Below are 23,706 nucleotides of genomic sequence, written 5' to 3'. Positions count from 1 at the left end.
TCAGCTGTGCCCTAAGCTGAACTAATTATTCCTATTTTACCAGATATCCAGGTAGGTGATACACTAGTAGAATTGTCCAGCCCAAAAATCTCTGAATCTAACAAATGTCAAATCAACAATAAGACCTTACCTGAAATGCTGAGGCATTGACATTCCCTGTAGCTCAAGAGAATATTGCAGAACTATAGCTGGTTCAGAAAAAAGTAATGGAAACAAAAGAAATGGAAAAAAGAACAGGGATTGCTTACCTTTAAAAAGAAAAACATGCAAGATAATAGATACATTTGATTTCCCTTATACCATCTCACTCTGTTTTATAACATGTAATACAAGGGACCTTCCATAAAATTAAAGGGTGTTAAATTTAAAATAAAATCAGAGAGCACATATTAAATTGTGGAAGTCCTTGCTTCATGATGCCACTGAAGCCAAGAAATTAATGAGCTTTTAAAAGGGTCTGGATAATTATATGTTTAACAAGATTATTCAGAGCAGCTATAATTATCAACAACATTTTTTGGAAGGGATTTGAAACCACATGTTTTAGGATTACAGCCAGTCTCTCACTAGGAGAGATCTGGATAAATTATAATTTTGGAGATAGGGAAAAAGGGTATTCCCTTACTTGCTTATTGTCCTTATCCAGCAGGTAGCAACTACTTTTAGGATGAGGATACTCATCTAAATGGGCAATTTCTAGACTAGGAAGGCCTTGGACAAGGCACAAGATGTGTGTAGCTCTCAGAGCCTATCTATTCTGTCCTGTATGTTTTGCAGTCCCACTTGGAGACCTGGACCAAAAGAGAGCTCTCGATGTACTACGTGCCCGATGTAGGCGTAGGATGTAGGCACTGTCACTTTTTAGAAAGACAAAGCTAGGAAACTGAACATTATACCTGCTCCTCTTTGCCAAGGGACACAGAAGCCGAGAGACGGATGAAGTAATAGGCTCAAGGACACAAACCAAGTTTGTGGCCAAAGTGAGAACCATGCTGGTCCTGACTCCAGTCCAGTATCTTGACTCCAAGCCAAGCTCTCCTCACATTCTTCCCAAACCTAAGTTTATTTTAAAACGATTTCCTCTTTTTATTTCATTTTTTTTTCCTTTTTAAGATCCCAAACAAATCTCTGCCTTCCACAGATCAGAGGAGGGGTCGAGGCTCTGGGATCAACCTTGCCTCAGGTTATGGGACAGACCCAGTGGTCGCATTTGCTTTCTAGAAGAGCATGGATGAGAAACAAGCTTGAATGGGCAAGGCAGCAAGTGCCACGTGGGAGGAAGTTGCATTGAAGACTACAACTGTGTATTTCAATTAAGATCAACACCTCTTCTAAAGTTTAGGTTGTGCAATCTCAGAAGGATTTTCCTCCCCCCGACCGTCACTTACAATATGTAATTCGCCGACAGTCTCAAGAAAACACTACTTCCTTTCTAATACCTATCAGACTGTATATACTGTATCTGCATTTTGGCATATAAACCACCATCTGCACCAAATCACAAATGCTGTACTTCCAGCTGCAGCTGGGAGTTAACTGTTCTTTCTTATTTTCTTCCACCTTTTACACCTTGTGACTCGCGTTGTGCTTTTCGGCATTTGCAATCTGGGCCTGTCTCCAGCTGAATTCACCTGCTTTAAATTTTCGGAGCCCTAATAAAAAACGCCTGCAGACACGTTTACTCCAAGTGTGCAACCATTTAGGGGTGGTAATGAGTTGGACTGCAGCCTGGTATCTGGCAGACCTTCCTACTTCATGACTCACTGTTAATTAAAACCACACTCTTTGCTTATTCCTGGGATAGCGTTACTTACAAATAATTGAGTCTCTCACTACCTTACAGCCTCCTCCCCCAGTTCTGTTCTGTAGAATACACTTTTCTGATAGAGATCTGTTTCTCTTGAAGTTGGATGCAGTGTAATGAAGAAGGACATCCATTTTTCAATGAATCTTTGTTGTCCTTAATTTGGATTCTGATGCTTTTTCTTATTTTGAATTGCATCTCAATCCACGGGCAATCTGATCCGTTGTACTCTACAGCTGGTTTCTGGAGGCTACTGCCATGACAAAGTACAGCACAAAATTGAGTATCACAAACTGCTACTCAACTCCAGGCATTTTTTTCAGAATGCCCATATAACAACTGAAATGTGATAGATTCACCCAGAGCTTTGAAAAGGTCACTTTTAAAAGTATTGAATCAATTATTTAACAGGTTTTCTTACACATAAAATTTGGAAGGAGTAGATAAATTAACCTTTCTTTTTTTAATTAAGCCTATTTCCATAGTATTTCGCTCCCCCCAAAGCAAAGAGGTCTGAGAATCACTCAATGTAAATAATTTCATGCAAAAAGGTAAAGCTGCAAGACAAACTCTGCTTTTGCTTGGAAGTCACAGTGCTGATTTCTCGATTTATGGAGCCACCTGTGGCTAGGCACCTAGCAATGTGAAAAGTCACCTCTCTTATGGCTCTGTTGAGCCTGTTCAAATCAGCTGGTGCATTCTTAACAACGTCTCGCACCACGAATCTCTGATGACTGGTGGCAGGGACTCAGCAAAAGCTCTTCAACTCTGGAACTGGCTACGGGGCTGGTCTAACAAACACAGGGCTATTTTCTTTGGAGGCACAGTACCAAGCTCAACACTCCTCCTGAAGCATTTGTTTGTAGGTCAGTTTTTGCTGCAACTCATTTTGCATTTTATAATTCAATGGAGTTACAGCACCATCAGAGAGCCGCACCAACACGCAGCCACAGGCAGCAGGCAGCCAATGCAGAATTCAAAGAATGGATCACTTACTTAGTTTTCCCTTTTCCAGTGGACTCTACTAAGGAAGAAATGAAAATTATCATGTGAAACTCACAGTTTGGACTCATTTTAGATCATGCCAATATTCTCCCAGATTCAGACACTCAGCTGCATGCTCTGCATATGCATTAGGTTCCTTACAGTCAGTCCTGCCAAATACATATTCCTAGCAGATTCAGCTGCTTCTGCAGCCTCCTCCTAACTAGCAGAAATGACTCCAGGATGTTATGTGCAGACACCTACAAAGAGAAAGCTGAAGTTGGAAAAATATGTTTAATAGGTATTTAATCTTCCACTCTCCGTTTCACTCCATCTTTAAAAAAAACAAGCAGGTTATTCTGATGCAAATTCATCATTTCAGCTGTGAAGATCACTATTCCTTAAAGCACTGGGGTTCACCTCACATGACAGTAACTATTACCGCTTTTTAAAAAAATTTCCTGTGAGTTTTGGGTGTCACTAAATCTAAACACAGCTGCTGAGTTCACTAGATAATCTGTAATACATACCATTTACAGAACATAAATAATATTTGCTGGGTTTTGATGTGAAGAAGTAAAATATGTTTACACAGATTTCCATTTGTCCAGTATCAACATTTCTTTACAGTCAAAGTTTTCTCTTTCTTCTTCCCCACGCTCTTCCTTTGTGGAATATTCTGGCCCATTAAGTAGCACTGGTGTATTGCCTTGAGGTAGCCAGCCTAGGACCAACCCATTCTAAAGCTACACTCTGTGCTTCAAAGAAGTCTGTTACAGCCCGCTTTGGTAAAATGCAATTCTTTTAAGAGAGACAGGCTGAACACAAAACATGCCAATTAGCCGCACTTCTTAATATTTCAGACATCTCCCCTTGTGGGTATAGCTCCAGATTGTAGCCTGCTGCTAAATCCATTTTGCACAGCTCCAACGATACAGCAGATTTAAAGCTGATAAAACCAGCTTCCAGGAGACGCAGCAAAACCTTGCATACGCTTATCAGACCCAGACCTATGTATCCTCCAATGTGTAGTTAAAAGCTACAATCTTCAGGCTGCCAGGAGAGCCCGTAAGAATTACAAGCAACTTAGTATAAAGTACAGTCCTGATACTGATCTCTCACGTGCTAGAAACTCAACCAGCTTCTGGCAATACCGCAATCCAGACAACATGGCAACATGCAGAGAGGCTTTTTTTTGCCTCTGTAGTGGCACCAAAATGGGCAGCTGATCCCCCCTAAATACTTTACCCACTTCAAAGTGTAATTTCTATTTGAAATGAGCAAGTTGCAACTGTCTCCCCTAACAAGGGAGTTTTGAGAGTAAAGAAAAAAACATTCCATCCATACATAAAATGAGACAGAAAATGAGACCCAAGGCACGCTAGACAGTCTGATAAAAAACATGTTAAGATTAGTAGTAGGAATTTCTCTGCACCCCGGGCTAAATACCCAATGCAGTGTTTTATATTATAAAATTGTTCCTCTCCTCCTCTGGATTTTTCTGCATTCAGTATCTCTGCCATTCTTCTTCCCACGAGTAAAATACACAGCAAACACATCAACACTTCTAGCTAAGCCGTTCCCCAAAATTATACTCAGCTCACTCAGTATGACCACAGTTTCAGATAACTTCTTCCACGAATGACAGTCTCTCTTCCCTTCTTCTAAGAGTCATTTCTGATAATCACTCAGATGCTGCTCTTATTCTTGGATAACAAGTTTGGAAATATGGATGCTATCTAAGAAACTAAGAAATGTATGTAGCAGAACAACCTTGTCGGACTTAACCACCAGCTCCGGTGAAGAAACAATTTGTGATCGACTGTCATGATCACGTCTTAACTCAAAATGATCTGAAAAATTCAGTAGCGTATCTACCACTTTTCATATTCTGCTTTGTTTTCTCAAGATAATAACAACTGTAGCTTTTCCACTTTAAAAACAACTGTTTAGTTTCCTGAAAGTAAGTTCACCCCTTAATATACTCCGTGCTCATGAAACCATTTCAGAATCCATATCAGACAGGAATGCCAAAGCTCGCTATTAGCTAGAAGTTGTACAGATAGAAATGTGTATTTGATACCATTTCCTCATTTTCAAATTGCATGTTGCACTGTGCTGCATCCTCGGTTACTGGCTTCTGAAACATGTTGCGGCAGATGAGCCATATTGTCAGACTAGCAATGAACATCCCAATATCTGGTACAAATAGTCTGATCACGTTGCCAGCATCTGCTCCTTTCACACTGTATGGGATAAAAAACAAACACAAAAAAAACAAAGAAACATTTGTTACTTCTAATGACATTTTCAACTGGAACAGAAAGTTATCTCAAGGCAAAGAAAAAAACCCCAAAACCACAATAATAAGAAAGCTTCACAATATGGGAAATATGAAGATGATCAAGGAACTCTAGACAGACAGATATTTTTGCTCTCCAGAAGTACAGAATAAACGGTTATTCACTGGGAGTTCACATACTCATATTTTAGTGATATTTAGAATTTTGATTAACCCAATTCTGAATCCATCTTGTGGAGAGCAATGCAGGAGCGATCTTCAAATTCAACAAGAAAGATTTCAGCTGAGTTCCTAGAAGATCCATGTGTATAAATCACAATCCCTTTACTGGCATCCTTTGCAGACAACAGCATCCAGCTCCAGCAGGGAGGTCAAGCAAAGACAAGATAGCATTTATGTCACACCTAAGTGTGCCCTGATAATTCCTGGCATGCAGAGGGGTAACCAGAAAGTCTGTAATATTTTAATATGTTTTATTATTATGTTAACTGTTAATACTTTTTATTCAACCAGACCTCTTAAATACCTTTTTGGGTATTTCAGTACTAACATTTAAGTACAAATATTTAAATACTAATTACAGTGTTAGGTCCCCGCCAAGAAAACCTTTCTTCTCCAGATTTGTAAGGCTGGATGAATTTTATATAGAAAAAAAACCTTGCACTGTTTCATTGTGCAGATTTAATTGTTTAGGCTGGGAAATACGACTTTATGGGTTTGGATGTGGTGCCTGAATTTGGTTCACTGTTAAAACGGAGGGCTTGGATTCAGATTTAGTGGCTCAATGAACAGCTTATTAAGCTGCTGCATGGACTTACTGAACTTTAAACTATTAATGAGGGGATATAATCTTAATCATTTGAAAGTGTACAGCATGTACCTGCCAACCTTGAAGTTAACACATTTGAAATACGCAGCTACAATTTTAATTTTAATTTATTTTTTATAGGACTTTATGACCATAATAATTACTAAGGACAGGTGAGGTATCTGTACAGCTCCTTGGCCATAGGTGACTGCGCTAGACTAGCTCTTCATAGCCTGAACTGTAGAAAACCTTGACAGGTTGTTTTATACATGCTAAAGAAGAGATCACCTCTGGCCTCTCATTATCATAACACCAGCAGCTTTGAAGCCTAAAAAAAAGCTATTTGTGAAGGAGTTACTTGCAACTGCTGCAATTAACTGCAGATCCAGAGTATCTAAAAAGTCTCTAAGGTGATTACAATACACTCTGTGTCAGGAATCTTGCTGGCCTGCTCATATGTCCAAGATCAAACCTTACGTTTCCATCACTGCTGCTGACCCAGCTTTTCCACTGCCCTGTATCTTGCAAAATAACATATGCCCAAAGTGGGAGTAAGGTAAGTGACTGGAAAGCTAGCTTTAATGTTTGCTTCAACAGGTGCAAATGAGTGTATCACGGGAAGCAGTGAGCAATGTGCAGGTCTTTGGGATACTGTCCTGTAGCACAATTATGAAATGGGCAGAAGCACTACTGAATTGGTTCAAAACAGGAGAGGGAAAATTAAAGAAATAATAAAACTGTAGCTTTTCCACTTTAAAAATAATTATTTAGTTTCCTGAAAGTAAGTTCACTCCTAGTTCTCTAGTTCTTCTTCTAGCTCTAGTTCTTCTTCCCATGCTCAGACATAGACACAGAATAAACCGACAAGGTGCTACCTAAGGAAAACAATTTAAGATTAGAAATTGCAGCTTCTTGTAAAAGGAAAAGAAAGAAATTTCTATCGTGCAACCAGAAAACTTCCTCCTCTGATGCTCTTTGCTGTTATAGATTAACCCCAAATGGTCATGCACTATTACGGCAGCTAAGCAGCTTGAAAATGTTTTGCTAATGGCTTCAAGTTGTACTGAGGCAGAGAAAAAAATTAAGTCATTGAAAGACTTGTAAAACAGTAAGATGGCAAAGTCCTTGCTGGATTGCTTGCATGTTTCTTGTGCTGCTGCTTCAAGCAAAGCACGCTGTAGAGTCAAATGGCGTATGACAGTGTGGATGATCTGTTTAACACTACAGAAAATCCAGGCTTGACATCTGTCAGTTCATTTTGCAGTACCGTGGCTCTTACTGCCACCTAATTACCAACAACAGTGTAACCAGGATTCACAATAACAATAATGAATTACTTTCACTCACCCTGAGTGAGTGAAACCTGCCTATTAAAGCAGTTTTACTAAATAAGCGGTAACCAAATCTGAATTCTTGATTCTGAAAGTATCACTCAGGCATTTTTTAGAAAGAGTTGAAAAAAATCCTGAATCCAGTATTAGTTAGTGCAAGAACAGTATAAATTTGCTAGTCTCATATTGAAAAATGGATCAGGTTACTTCTATGTAATGCTTCTGTAAGTAAGTGAGCTTTTTCTGTACACAGGTATGGAGTCCCATCTAAAATTAATTTTGCTTAACTTCTTAACTTACAGCTCAAGTCAATCAGATTCAACCACTCACACATGAACAAATTAAAAGGTGGCAGCCTTCAAATACCAGCGCTTCTTAGTCGCACCAGGTTCTCCTTCCTCACATTGTACTCCTGTGGAGCCACGCTGGGTCTTCTTTCCCGTATCCCACTTCCCAGAACAAGGGGAGACCCCTGCGGGAGCATTGCCTCCATCGCGGCTCACATTTCTTTCCACTAACCCAAACCAAGTGCTTCTGATCTTTCAAAATAAATCATTTAGCATGTTGTTGTGAAAGATGTAATGTACAGTTCAGGCTAACAGTAGAGAGCCTGAACAGTGATACTTAACCACAGAGCAGGGAAAAATTCTCCACATGAATAGTTTATTCACCAAAACCGGTCACAAATGTATGCTGTCCCCATCTCCCCATGAAAAGGAAAACAAATTGACCTTAGTGTGATAATTAAAAAGGAAACAAAAGATCACTTGAAAATAGAGAAATGTATATTCTTCTGTAAAGCAGAATAATAAACTGCTTCATCTGACCCCAAGCAGTTTGCTCCCCAGTTTTTCACAGCAACAGCTAAAACAAAAATCAGTTATTCCCACTTGTTGTCCCCACAACAGAGAATGGTAAATACTGCAATCATTCCACAAACATTTCTCACTTTATTTGCGCATTCACACATGGTCATATTTTGCATTTGATAACAGTCCATGCATTGTGTTCTTTACTCCAAAAGAGCCTCTCTAACTATGAAGTTGAAACAGAAGCACAGGAAACCTATTCAAGAGATCTCCTAGTGAAACAGCTTTTTTTAATCCCTGCAAGAATCACAGTGTTCAATGAATTGGTCATAGCCCTTGATCTACAACTAGTACAGTGCCATTTATTCACCTAAATAATTTACCTATAGGGCAACTTTAATTGTAATAGGTATCTCTGATGGAAGCTTATAAATCATCCAGAAAGATGTTCTGAAATGTAATCACAGTAAACAGCAGACTTAGAACGATTTTCACCCTCTTTCGTTCTTCCTTAGAGGATGCAGAAGAAAACAAGACCACACACCCCACCCCACCCCACCCCCCCCCCAAAAAAAAAAAAAAAAGTTAGAGGTTTGAAATTACATTGCAGACATTTTTTTTAAGACAAAGGACAACTACAGTTAGGGTTGCAAGAGTTCCTCTGTGACAAAAATAAATTTTGTAGCACAAAAAGGATTTTACGACTTTCACATCAATACGTGAAGCTGGTTTACCATATCAACAGACCCCTAATACGGCAGTTTCCTCATCAGTCAATCTGTGTTCCCCTGTTGCTTTCAGCTGTATACTTTAAATTTAAACTACTTCAGAAAGTGATCATCTCCATTTTCTGTGTTTATACAGATTTTTTCTAGGACTGTGTGACCCTGCTTCATTTCTGAAGTTGATTAGTGCTAAAGAAATTACTGGGCAAAATTTCTAAGTTTATCCACATGGAGAACAGAGTTAGCTGTGGATGTACAGGTTAAAACTGCTCCCTTACTTCGTAGAATCATAGAATTGCCTAGGTCGGAAGGCACCTTTCAGATCATCTAGTCCAACCATCAACCTAACGCTGACAAAAACCATCACTAAACCATATCTCTAAGCACTACGTCTACCCGTCTGTTAAATACCTCCAGGGATGGTGCCTCAACCACTTCCCTGGGCAGCCTGTTCCAATGCTTAATAACCCTTTCAGTGTAAAAATTTTTCCTAATATCCAGTCTAAACCCTCCCCCTCATGTACACTCACTAGCAGTCAAACAAAAAACAAATGCTTTGAAGAAGCGAAGCCAACATAATTTAAACATTACATTCTTGCTCGGTGCTCTAGAAATCAGGATTTGAGTTCTCTGAAAATAAAATTTTCATTTTTTTCCTTTCTAGAATAATCATTTATCACAAATTAGAATTATTTGATGAACAGTGAACTGCCTTACCGGGTCTGATTTAATTTCTTTAGAATGGCAGACACATTAGCTTCCTCTTTGTTTCAGGTTTACAGAATAAACCCAGAAAAGCAGCAGAGCCATTAGAATCCAAATTGCAATGGCTTCAATAGAAAAAAAGTAAAATATATAGTAACACATGTGTAAAGCAACACGCACCCGGCCCGGCCTTATCCCCCGCGGCCTGGGCCGAGCCGGGAGCACAGCTCTGCGGGAGGGGGGAAAATGGCCGCAGGGTTGAGGCGGGAAGGTGGCCTGGTCTCTGCCTGCCCCTGAGGGCGTCTCTTTGAGACGGGGCTTGGCCGGAGGCTTTGCGGTTTGGGCCAGTGAAGCGTTTTTGTGAGGGTGGTGAGGCATTGGCACAGGTGGATGCCCCATCCCTGGAAGCGTTCAAGGCCAGGCTGGATGGGGCTTTGAGCAGCCTGGTCTGGTGGGAGGTGTCCCTGCCCATGATCTTTAAGGTCCCTTCTAACCCAAACCAGTCTATGATTCTGTGATTCTATATCAAATACTCCACATATAGAATGACATATAGTCTTCAAACTCTAAATATTTAATATTTTGTTACAAACAAAATAAAAATGGGGAAAAAAGAACAACCAGTCTTTCTGAAACAGAACTCAAACTAATTCATCATCAGCAATATATCATAATGTTAAGCTTATATTAAGCAATAAATCAAACAATGTCTCCAAATTAAAGCCCTGTAAAAACCTTGATTTTATTTTGAATACTGGGTAAACAAAGTATTTTAAACATCTGATATTTCCAAGTTCTACTATTTCAGAGTAATTCATGCATCACCGTAGATGTTTACAGCACAATTCCCATGGGCTTCATCTGCAACTGTAATCACTTGGATTGGAGGTAAATCAGACCCAAGAATCATAAACACGGTTCCTTGGAAATGGGGAGCTGGCAGTATCACACAGGTGCTAGGCAGTACTGTGAATTACTCACTTGTTTATCACTAGTATCCTCTCTGTGATCAAAAAATAGTGGAAACCTTGAGGGCACCAAAGACTAGAAACCTGATTGCCTTACAGATGTGCTTGACGATCCTTGCTGTTGGAAGTGGGTCTTGGGGATGGTTGCAGCTGGAAACAAGTTAAGGAGACCCCTTGTCCTCTCCCCATTTGAACTAAGGATGAAATGTCTGCCTCTGGACTTACTCTGGTGGGAAACCCACACTTGACTTATCTGGGTCTGAGGACTGTGGACCCGATCTGAACCACAACCAGCGCTTCAGTGAACGCAGGATGCTCACAGTCCATATTCATGCTGGTACGACTTGTCCCTGCTGGTTTAAAAGACAAGTTAGATGTGATGTTGGTTCACATGGCAAATTTGATACAACCCTCAGGGCAAACCTCCGCCATGGGTAAAGTATGCAAGTTGCCGAGCACTGGTAGGTCTGCCTTTAGTCCTTTCCTTACCTCGTGCTCACCCACAAACTGAAAATAGATTAAGTGACAAAAATAAAATGCAAACTTAGTAATATTTATATCCACAGGGCTGTGCATGGTCATTCTTAATCCTGCACTGCCTCAATGTGACTGTCCTCTCAGTTCATGTAAAGCAAGCCATGCTCTACATGAACCCAAAATACCTGAAGTTGCACTTTGAGAGAATTTTGGTCATGCAAAGTGAAAGAGTGGGAGGAAGAGGGAAGCAAAAATGCATAGAAAACTACTTATAAAAATATTTAGCATGCACTGACCTACCCAACATACACGTTCAAAGGGCTTCTGAAGTATTTGTAAAATCTTAATCACTGCTTACAAACTATGTCTGCATGGCTTCAAAAACCAAAAGTACACTTTGCTTTCTCAGGAAAGATACCTTGCAATGAAGAACACTTTCTGTATTGCAAAAGTGCTTAACCACGTACTAACCAAACATTTGCTTTCCAAACACTGCTATGCAGAGAGCGAGCAGCTATTTGAAACTGAATGCACATTGCCAAGTTTTTGGTGCCTCATTGCTTGCATAAAACATTCAACATTAAGAAATTATGGATATGTGCAATATGTAAAACGTTGGTTCGTGCCAATTTTTTTCTTTTTTTTAAAGCAGCCACTGTTTCTTGTTGTTCATTGATCTTCTAATAAAGGGCAAATTCCAGCCTGCCCAGAGGGCAGCACACAGAAGACATAAAATTTAGCCGGGATTTAGCAGCTATCACGCAAAGCGCTCAGCTGTGTTTCTGCCAGACTCGTGACAGTCCAACATCCAGCTCGCTTTGCCCGTGTCCTGCAGCTCCAAATGTGGAGCAGGACTGATGTTGCGCAGCCAAGGGGAAGTGAGCACATTCCCCTCCACACCCAGGGCTCTGAGCGCGCCAGCCTCCCCGCCGCCCCCCCGTCGCTGTGGAAATGACAAGCCCATCCGCAGCACGAATTATCGCAGGTCAAAATGGGAATGTGATCCCAGATGGAGGCAGAGCCGATGTGAGCAGAAGAGACCTGAGGACACCTCAGTCGTAGGTGCATTTCCATCTGGAATCTTCAGCGAGACTTTCCATTGCGAGTATGAATGCTTCTCACTTGCTTCTCACTTACACACTCATTGTATAGGAATTTGGCTAAAGCACTAATTCAGTATTCATTGACCACTGCAAAGCATTCATAGTTAAATCTGTCCATAATGCTCATTAATACTTGGTGACCGACAGCAAGCTGTTTACATAAAGGCATACAGATATCCGTATGTTCCACAATATTCCTGACTAAAAGAAAAGTGCTGAAAAGACCGAAGCAGGCTGACATTCAGTGATTATTTCAAAACATATTCGCTCCCTCTCTCTGCAGCTTTCACCGGTTGGAGCATGAACAGATCATCATTTCAAACCATTTTTTATTTCATTCTAAAGCCAGCATATAATATAATCACAGAAAGTAAGAGACACGTCTAGATTTTCCAGTCAGCTGCAGATGAGGAGGGAACAATATTTCCCCCAATTACAGCAAGTGACATTGTAAATTACTGTCATTTTACAAAGCCAGATTACCCTCAATACAGAGGAAAGGCATGCAACCGCTCGCAAATGCCACGGTTCAAGCTGGGGTGCCCATTGCTCTTCAGCAAGTGCATATGGGACCCCTCCACTCCCCACCCCACCAGCCCCATTCCTGATTCAAAATTATCCAAGTGCCACATTTGCAGGGATGGGACCATTCACCAAGACCCTCAATTCTTCCATATGAAACAGCTCCCAGTCTACCCTGCCTGCCTTGGACATGCCCATCTTTCTCTTCACAGCGTTACACAGGACAGGACAGGAGGCAATGTCTCGCCTTCCCCACCATCACCTGCCTGAAAATCCCAGCGGCTTACAGGCTAAAGCACATGGGCATTGCGGGAAGCAGGCTCCAGACATCAGGGGAATGTGTGCAACACCTCCCCTCACCCCCCAGCTGGTTTCCATTAAAACTGGCCTCTAGAAACACCCTGATTTACCCTGCACTTTGTTCAATTCTACTGCATCAAGTTGAAAAAGAAGAATGGTAGAAATCAGTGGCAAATTTAATGTCCCAATGCCCTGAGATGTTGCTTCTTATTTTTCTGTAAATGGAGCACCTGAAACAATTCCTGGGTGGCAAACACCCCACGTACAGGTGGGAGAGGACTAGTTCCCTGAACTGCTTGAGGCTACCTGCTCAATGGCTGGGACGTGTGGCCACCAAAGACCTCTCTCAGGTGTGGGAGGCAGCTGCAGTAGCGTTGTGCCAGCATGGGAGACTCTTACCTTGGCTGAGCATTGAAAAGGACAGGACTGCTCAGATCCAAATGGGGCAAAAAGGAGCTGAAGTCAAGTGTTCCTGCTTTTACCTCCAAGCTGGGTGCCCTTCATCAGCACACCGCAGCAGGCTGGTCAGACCCTGTACGTGGTACATTAGTACTCCACCGGCCACAGGCTTCCTTGTGTTTCACGTGCCAATTGCTATTTGGAGATCTCACATGATTTATTCATGAACAAAACCCAACAAAAACAAAATAAAACACAAAGCCAAACCGTTAAGCATGCATCCTAGAGAGTTTTTGGATACTAATTGCAATGCTGATTGCTCTCCAGATTAAAACAAAGACTGGCTCACATTCTGCTGCTGGTGGGTTTACCACTGTATTGCTCCCAGCTACCACTGTACTGCAGGAGGCTGGGCCGTGCCAAGAAAAACACTGACAACAGTCTCGCAACTCAAATGCTCAAACAACGCAGGCCATAAAATACCTTCTATCAGATGTTCGTTTCCTTTGAATCCCTAGGTTAAATGGCATGAGAAAAGTTAGCCAAAATTAATTTAGCTGAAAAGAAAATAAGCACAAGGGGTGGCAGGAAACGAGCAACCTAAAAACCTAGTGCAAACAGTTGGATAAATAAGATTCCTAGTGAATGGAGACAACTTCTGAGAGCACCTTATGCCATTGCAGAGGCAGCCCAGACCATCAGATCAACACGACACAACGACATGCTTCAGAGGCACAAGAATTCTACATGGAAATTACACAATTGTCCAAGCGCAGACAAAATTTCTCCTCACTTGCAGTTAGCAAGGAGAACACATCTGAGGTATAAAATCTAACACTTCATAACTATGAAGCCTCAGTTAGAGACTGCTCTGCCATCACTTCCTTCCTTCAATTTCATGATACTCCTTTACTTGTCACAGTGTCTATTAGTCTGTAGGTACCTAAGTGACATGAGTGCTTTCCTTTTTGCAAAGTACCCAGACTACTGTAACATGCTGTGAGAAATGACATTGAGTGATAACCGTCCAGTTTTCAGCTTTTGGTTTCAGTGTAGTAGAAATGCATTATTTGCTCATTAAGTAGAGAGAACATATCCCTGTTCAACTTTAAGCTTCATTCCCCCTTCATTTAATCTCACTGGGTTGCTGACTACACATGTGCTGCAGTTGTTAGCAGAAAGTAAATTCACCTATTTGATTTACATCCCTGTGCCTCACGATCTCTTATTTGTCTCCCTGCTTTTATCTAAGGCCCACTTGTGAACATTATTAAGTCTTTTTTGGTTTTTCAACCACTGGTGCTGCATAAAAAACAGACTAAAAGCTGCCACCGTGGGATCTGTGAATTCTCATGTCATAAATAGATAGACAGTGTAACACTCTTACGGAAGAGGCTGGCAAAGAAGCATCAGGATGAAAACAGGCAAACTGTGCTCCTCTAATATTTGCTGGATTGAATGACCCCCTTCCACAGCTCCTTCTCTTGAAAATCTGTCGATAGGATAGGATAGGACAGGACAGGACAGGACAGGATAGTTCAGTCGGAAGGGACCTACAACAATAGTCTAGTCCAACTGCATGACCACTTCAGGGTTGACCAAAAGTCAAAGCATGTTGTTAACGGCATTGTCCAAATGTCTCTTAAACACTGACAGGCTTGCGGCATCGACCACCTCTCTAGGAAGACTGTTCCAGTGTTTGACCACCATCTCGATAAAGAAACTCTTCCTAATGTCCAGTCTAAACCTCCCCTGGTGCAGCTTTGAACCATTCCCATGTGTCCTATCACTGGATCCCAGGGAGAAGAGATCAGCACCTCCTTTCCATGTCCCCTCCTCAGGAAGCTGTAGAGAGCAATGAGGTCACCCCTCAGCCTCCTTTTCTCCACACTAGACAAGCCCAAAGTCCTCAGCTGCTCCTCATAGGACATGCCTTCCAGCCCTTTCACCAGCTTTGTTGCCCTCCTCTGGACGCATTCAAGGACCTTCACATCCTTCTTGGACTGTGGGGCCCAGAACTGCACACAGTATTCAAGGTGAGGCCACAAAACCCCTAAATACAGCAGCAAATACTAAGTGCACCACAGTCTCTTACTTTTTTCTGAAAGCACTGATTTTAATTATTGTCATCTTCATGCCATAGACTACAATGCTGTCCACCTTAAAAATAATCCAGTTTCGACCTATTGTGTTTCAGACTTCTCGTTGAATATACTAACAAGAGGAATTACCCCCTTTGTTCACACTAATTGAAACTGTTCTCACATGGTCATATTATTAATATTCCATATTAAACTGAATGGGCAACCAACATATTGCAAACATGCACAAAATTGAAGCATGTGCCATGAAAAGCTGCTAAGTCAGAGCCTGTACTGTTCCTAATGAGAGAGAAGTGGGAATGACATAAAAAGCCTCCCCGACTCCTTCTGTTGGAATTGTACCGGTCACTTCTGCAAAACATCAGCATTGCCGGAGTTAAGCCCCAGAGCAGAGACAGGACTGAAGGAGCAGCTGGAGGTCAGGGTCTGGTCTATGCATATGATTTTGCAAAGGGATGTGGCAGCACATGTGTTACCTCTGACTCAGGAACTGCTCTCCAGAGGTGCTGTCCGAGCACCTTCACCTAGAATACAGACTTGGAGAAAGCTGATACACCAGGTAAAAAATCGTAATGATGCTGCCTGCGATTAACAAAGCTGTTTCTCAGCTCACATGGACTTCTAAAGCACTGTTTCAACAAGGCATACCAGAAATAATGAAAAGAGATTGACTAGGAGGATATTTCAGAGACTTCATTAAAAATTAATAGAGATCTTTGTCTTTCAAAGTTTTATCGTCTCTTGGACAGTAAAGAGTAGGAGGATAAAGTTCTTTGTTCACTCCTTTTGCCACGGAAAGAGAGAGCCAGATGATCAGCTGATACCAATTATAAATTATTGGTCAAGATTACAGAAGGAAATGAAATATGGGGGCAGACTGATCTGATTTCTAGCAGCACTGAACTGGAGCAGATGTGTGCATCAAGTCCTGCATCTCTTCTTTCCTCCCACGTGTCTTTTTCTCCTCTGAATGGTAGCCCATGAAGGGAAATCTTGGCTTCTCAGTAAGTTCCCATAATTCATCCAGATTTCACAATAACAGTATATATTCCTTTGCGTTCTGACAGTGTGCAGAGGCCACATGAGTCCCCAGTGAACCGGGGGTGTTAACCTCCGCTCCATTTTTCTCATCATATGCATATGGAAAAGAATATTTACTGGCTGCTTGGAAAAGTCAGTACAGAACATTTACTCATGTCAAAAAAATGGGAAAAACCCTATACTATGGAGCTCTCTTCCAGGGTTAGATTAATTTTTCAACACACATGTTATTTTCTGAAATAAAGAAACCTCACCTATTTCCTCCATGTTTTTCTGGTTAATTATTCACCAGTTTACACTACTCTCTCACATTAGCTCGCCATTTGCCTAAAGCATTTAATAATAATCTTCCTTTTTAATACAAAGTCTACTAAAATTTCCTGTTCATTCAGCTACTTTCTTGTTGCATATAGAAAATGCCTTCATGTACCTGATTTGATTTCTCTTAGTTTTCTAGTCACTGTGAATAGTTCCAGAGCTCTCAAAAATAGGAGTATTTAACCACACTTCAAATGTATTTTAGGTTGTTGCAACTAGTGTATTGTGATGAACATGCTTTAGATACCGAGCTAATCAGCTTTTCACTTTAAAAAAAATCATTTTGTTTACTTGAGAAAACTTTATTAGCTGGAAGAAAATTATTAAATGATGTGAAAGAACACTATTACAGAATCCACAAATGTATTCTTTCACCCTTGAATTATATCAGGTTTTATTTTTATATCACTGTATGACTTCTTATCCTTGCTTTTTGCATTCACGTGCTTTATTCTCTTCACTGATGGGTTTTTAATTTAAAAGTTACAGCTGATTTGACTTCATTCACAACTGCATCTGCTATAGCAATGAATCTTTCGTTTGTGCAATCACTTGCCAATGTCATCACATAGCAGGGGGATGCAATCTGATGGCAAACACACACATCCACTTAAGCTACAGGAAGACTGCAAATAAATAAAAAGTAATCAAAGTAGTTTTTTACATGCTGAAACAGAAGAAAGAAATTTTATGACACTGCAGTGACAGCGGGAGGGGAGGGAAGAAGAGATGACAGACACAGAAGAAGACAGATATGCTGCTGTTTGCAGCAAATATGGAACAAATATAAAAACCGTACTACCATTTCCACCCTGTCAGTTCGGTTGTCTGGAGTTTACGGAATCAGATATCCAACAGTCGCTCAATTCATTCTCATAGTGCAGAAATCAGGCTAGCATACTGGAGACAAGGTAGCTTAAAACCCTTTTAAGACTGAGCTGTAGTTACACGATCAGTGTTGCAAAAGAGTCTTTCACAGCTTAAACATTACCTTGCCAGTTGCCAAAGCTTTACTGGGGATCCTGTGTTTTCCTAAAGTTTCACCCTCTGCAGCCACATGGCTGTGAGGGTCACCAACTTTTCCTTCCAAAGAATACACATATCCATTTTCAGCCCTCACAGCTATGAAAAAAAGCTGTGAAACGTGAAGCAACTTCACTCTTAATGGTTAGGAACCAGGAGAAAAATAACATTAATTTTAAATCTTTCCACTTTGAAGCGATGTCCACGATTAATTTTGGCATCCGATTTTTATTTATTTATTACTTTAAGTTTGAAAATAGCATAAAAACCATGAAAATATTTCTGGGAGTGTGTCTTTGTATTTGCCAAAGAGGTAATCAATGTAGCAAGGAAAAGGAAAATTATTTTTTGTTTCTTGCTAAACAGTATTACATACTGAAACATACATGTCTTTGGTATCTTCATCTGAGTGTACATAGTACCAGACATCTCTTTACAGGCAGGAAAAATAAAGGCATATTGGAAAATACTCACATTTTTCAAACAGGCCACAAATAGGTGGCCAAGTTTTCAGAAATTATAGATACTGATGTTCTGTCTGGAAATCAAGATTTTCACTGGCCCCAAAATTATGGATTTATATTTCCATGCTAAAAACGCAACACTTCCCACCCCTAAACTGACTTCCGTATGTGAGGTCTGTCCTCAATTTAACGTGCAGAATTACAAAGTCGCTATAATTAGAGCTAGTCCTAAGGTGCAAAATTTGTATTTCTGTTTTGATCCAAATTGCTCTACTAGACCTACTTTTAAGACTGGAAGCATGGGAAAAGCCCATATTAATTCCTGTTTTGTTCTGGGCTATTAAATTATTCCATTTCCCAAAATCCCCCCTATCCATGGAGTTGGAAGGATTAGAAAGTAACTTTATAAAAGTATTTGGCTTGGCTTCTAAATACACCTTTCCTCTACTGTTAGAGAAACACTATGATGTATGCAAGCAACCTTCACCCATGCTGATAAATAAATGTTTCAGGTTTGTCTGAAAGACTTCTCCAAGTGGGGTATATTTCAAAGTTGACTTTTTTAAAGAACAAAAGATAAAAGTGGTATGAAAGCTACAATGCGAAGCCATGCAACAGGTCAGCTCTCTGGGTGTGGTTTAAGAAAAAGCAACAACTACTAAGTTTCTGTAATGCTTAACTACAGTACAGCTCAAGAGAAGTTTTACATGGATTTCTCCCCAGTAGCGTCTTCTATTTAAAATTTTATGCAAGCATGAAGGAAGAATGCTTAATGTAGTGAAATTGTTATTATATTAGGATTAATATAAGGAATTATATTAGGAAGCATAGGACTAAGGCAAGACTATTTTCAGCAAAAGTGGATATTTTTTGTCAAAAAAAAGAAAAAGAACAAGGAAACAGATTAGTGGATTTTTGGCTTTTGAAATACTGCAGTACAAAAAGATTTGGGCAGCACTTTCATTTGGAAAATCAGAAGTGCAGCGTTGATTCAGCTATGTTCCCAGCTTTTGTAACAGAAAGATTACAGATAAAATGCTCAAGAGTCATAAGGATTCTTGAGTTACAAACCCAACTCCCAAAGTGACTCGGGCACTTGAAAGATGTTATTCTGATGCTTTTAAACAGTTCAGAATGTTAAAACTGTTTGATTTTTAATGTTCCCACAACCCAAGAGTCTCCTTTTTTTAAAGAAAAGAGACTCTTCCAACCTTTTTTCACAGCTCAGCAAATTGGCCAAAATAGGCCTAGGATCAAGCAGTCTTGCTATCACTGCAAGTCTCTGTAAGGCAGAATATCTAAGTCAGGAAGCAGGACCACTGGCCACTGTACATTGACACTACTGGTCCTCTATTACATCTGGAGATGAATTCAATATGATGCCTCAGGCCCTGACAACTCTAACTTATAAATAAATAAATAAATAATTGTGGGGAACCTGCCTATTCATAAAGCATCTTGTAATTAATAACTTTGATGTGTTTCTCATCTACACACAGCTGAACTTCAGTTTTATCATAGGCATGTCACAGGATTAAGAGATTCACTACCTGCAAGAGCTCTGCCTCCAGGAGGTTTGCACACCAGGTCTTCTGGTGGGCGTGCAGGAGGCTGAGCAGGAAGTAGGACTGTCATGCTTCCCGCCAGTAAGTGGCTTCTTGACCTTTAGTCTATCCATGCAGAGGATTAAAACACTGTGACCGCACAACTGTGCTTTGCTTGTGTAACAAACAATGTGATTTTCCTCTGGACTACCTGGTCTGACAGTGACATCCACCTTGGATTTTAAATATCTGAATTCTCTCTAAGTTAGAGAACTTAGAATTCTCTAAATTGTACAGAATCAACTATTTTCTCTAAAAAATAGTTTATTTATTTATGCCACTAACAATAAATTTTTGCCTTGTTTCTATAATGTTTACTCTCATGAGATATATATACCCTTGAAATCTACCGAGTTGCTTATATAATTAAGGACCGTGTGTTCAGACATCTAGAAAATTCACATTGCTGCTTTCTGTGTTGTTTAAAAAGAAGGTGTCAAAGTAGCTGCAATCAACCCAGAGGAAATACCTTTCTTGGCATATTACAGTGATGCACCCTAGAGAATAGCCACAATTACTGTAATTATTTTAGGTAGAGATTGTTTATGTTACCATTAAAATAATTGTCTAAACAGAAAAATGGGGGATTAAAACCTCGAAAATATCTTAAATCTGCTCAAAACAAATGAAGTTATTTTAATGAGTGTTTACATATTTCATGATAGATAATTTTATCGCTTTTTTAATAAGGACAGCTTTGAGAAAATACAGTAAGTAAGAAAGCAATTACTAGTCTAAGTGTTTTTAGACATATGGTGATCATGTCCTGAAAAGCTTTATAAAAAACTGTCTTAGTGAATCTCTCTTTACTGTCTCGCAGGTGTGCAGCACAAAGGGTACAAAACCATCACTAGAAATATATTAAAAATATTCTATGACAAGATTGTTAAGAAGAAATGTGTTTATTTTGCAAAAGGTAGGATAGGATATTGCAAAACTTAAGCAAATGACATCCGTCAAAAGTCAGCTTTTCTTATAACTAGCTTAAGTTTAGAAGGTAGCTGAAGTTTAAAAGGAGAGGAGAGGAGAGGAGAGGGGAGGAGAGGAGAGGGGAGGGGAGGGGAGGGGAGGAGTTGGTAGGGACCTACAACAATCATCTAGTCCAACTGCATGACCACTTCAGGGTTGACCAAAAGTCAAAGCATGTAATTAAGGGCATTGTCCAAATGCCTCTGACAGGCTGACAGGCACTGACAGCTTGGGGCATTGATCACCTCTCTAGGAAGACTGTTCCAGTGTTTGACCACCATCTCGATAAAGAAACTCTTCCTAATGTCCAGTCTAAACCTCCCCTGGTGCAGCTTTGAACCATTCCCATGTGTCCTATCACTGGATCCCAGGGAGAAGAGATCAGCACCTCCTTTCCATGTCCCCACCTCAGGAAGCTGTAGAGAGCAATGAGGTCGCCCCTCAGCCTCCTTTTCTCCACACTAGACAAGCCCAAAGTCCTCAGCTGCTCCTCATAGGACATGCCTTCCAGCCCTTTCACCAGCTTTGTTGCCCTCCTCTGGATGCATTCAAGGGCCTTCACATCCTTCTTGGACTGTGGGGCCCAGAACTGCACACAGTATTCAAGGTGAGGCCACACCAACACTGAATACAGCAGGATAATCACCTCTTTTGCCTGGCTGGTGATGCTGTGTTTGATGCACCCCAGGACACAGTTTGCCCTCCTGGTTGCCAGGGCACACCGCTGTCTCCTACTGAGCCTGCTGCCAACCAGTACCCCCAGATCCCTTTCTGCAAGGCAAACAACATTATAATCCACATCTTGGAATAAACAGATTAATCAAATTCTAAGCAAGAGTCTTGGGAGTTAACTGTGACAGATGCTGTATTTGCCCCTGGAGATTACTTGCTCCCCCAACACAGAAACCACTCATACATATGTCCCTGCACTGCGGGGGAAAAAATAAAAAAACTTAGCAAAAAGAGCACCTTTAGGATAGATGAAGCCTGCCTGAAGGTCCTTCCACGCTGACAACCAAACCACCCTGAAACAGGAATGTCTGCCCAGCTTTATGGTTACAGCCCAGGGTTGGAGTTAAAAGCAGAAATTCTTGATAGGCCACAGCTCTTGGGTCACCGTGAAACACAAGTGGTAAATGGGATAACAGTCAAAAACGGTGGACTTACTAGTTCTGATCCCATTTCAGATTATACTCACTGTAAGGGGGAGGGCAGCTGTCCTAAAATTATTTCCTTCTCAGTGGGAGCAAGAAGATTAGGTTACTTCACAGGCTACTACAGCATGTCCAATACAGGCTACTGCTTGTTAATGGGCAACCAGAAAAAGCTTTACTCACAGTAACTTGTGCCTGAGCACACTGGATTGACTAGTCACTGCTTTCAGCAATATTGGAATAAAAGTGGACATTGGAAAAAAAAAATCCACCAAGTTAAACTGTTTTAAAACTAGAGTTAACGTGTTTCTATGTCAGTATTTAATACTGACTAAAAGATTTCAGCTGGCAAAGTATTAGTGAAAAAAACCGCAGTTTTCTTCTTATCTTTTTAAACCATGTTTTTGTTCTTTGCAAATATAACCCAGTTTTTACTCTGTCTTTCTCTGTAACTCAGACTTTTATTTCAAAGTCTCACTTTTTGTCAGAGCAGCGAAGAAAACTCAATTTAAGATAGAACCTCAGGCATGCAGTATACATCAAATGAAACTGAAAACACATTTCTTCCCCATTTCCCACACTATAAACAACATGAATACTTCAGCACACATACGCACAAATTCCACAGTCCCGGCCACCGCGAAGTAAGAAAATGAGAGAAGCTTTGAAAATTAAATTAAAGCAACCTCAGTCCCCCTGTCTTCCCAGGACTCGGGACGCTGGGCTGCCCTTCGCCTGGAGACAAGTGCAGGCGTGTGGGAAGCCCCCATCACTTGCCAACCATTGCCCCTTGAGAAAAGTGCAGTGTTTTAGCTGGAAGGACACAAATTAGCCCTTCTCGTGTGGTCCTCTGCTCCCCAGATCCCTACCTATCAATTAGGTAACAGCCAGACAGAGAAACGACTAAACTGAGATATCACCCGGAAGACAACAATTCTGTTGTAAGTAATAAACTGCTCTTTTATTCACAGTCTCCCAAGGGAAGGTGGGGAATTGGTTCCATCTCCTCAGCTCCCTACATTACATTTATCTGCGGTGTTATTCAAAGGACATACATAATCGTAATCACCGCAGAATAAATTCACATTCCCTAACTCCTACATAAGTACGATGGGCATCATATATTAGACAAAGATGTGTCAAGAATGCTGAGAAAGGCTATAAACTAACTTGAGTGGGCACAGCAATAGAAAGTAGAAACAAAACATCAAATAATCTGATCTCTGACATGAAGCAATTAAAGGATGGCAAGCTGTAAAAGAGAACCCTTCCGAAGTCAGGGGGAACGCCTGGGTGCTCAAAACTTAAGCACTTGCTGAAGTGCTTTGTGGGACAGGAGACCGAAACAGTCACATAGGCTACTATGGCTATTTTTTTCCAAAATGGTGAGAGGTGCCCGGCAGGGCTCTCCCTACGTCCCGCCAATTGTAGCACTGCACCCATTCTTCCTTGTCTTTCCACAGTCAAATTACTCCATATTTGAAAAAAAAAAAAAAAAAAAAAAAAACCACAACCCACTGAACATCCAGACTGCACTGTTTCTTTAAAAATAACCCCTCAAGGATCAGGCCCTGCAGCCTCTTGCAGCCCCTGGCTGAGGCAATGCTCCCAAAAATGATGTCAATGGGAGCCTTGCCCAAGAAAGGGCTATAGGATTCAGCTGTATGCGAAGAAAGGGCTTGAAATCATGGAACATGCTATCAGGATAAGACTTGATATTTCAAACATATATTTATTCTTTTTACTAAATCACCGAAGAGTGTGGGAAGGAGTGGGAGATGCCACTATAGAAAA

At 40.8% G+C, this 23,706-nt stretch overlaps 1 protein-coding gene across 11 annotated transcripts in view; it reads right to left on the bottom strand.

The window, feature by feature from the left end:
- Nucleotides 1–23,706, bottom strand: part of PIEZO2 (piezo type mechanosensitive ion channel component 2) — a 321,861-nt gene that overhangs the window by 138,565 nt on the left and 159,590 nt on the right. For all 11 annotated transcript variants that reach the window (XM_074576625.1, XM_074576624.1, XM_074576616.1 and 8 more), the window contains exon 5: nucleotides 4,872–5,034. Coding sequence is in view for 10 of the 11 variants with exons in the window: in XM_074576624.1 (XP_074432725.1) it covers nucleotides 4,872–5,034 (163 nt within the window). In the remaining variant the exon portion in view is untranslated. The remainder of the gene's footprint in view (nucleotides 1–4,871; nucleotides 5,035–23,706) is intronic.

This window comes from Larus michahellis, chromosome 2 (genome assembly GCF_964199755.1).
Source record: "Larus michahellis chromosome 2, bLarMic1.1, whole genome shotgun sequence".
Classification (NCBI taxonomy): Eukaryota; Metazoa; Chordata; class Aves; order Charadriiformes; family Laridae; genus Larus; species Larus michahellis.
Note: the sequence above shows the minus strand (reverse complement) of the source record. Positions and strands in the feature narration are given on the sequence as shown.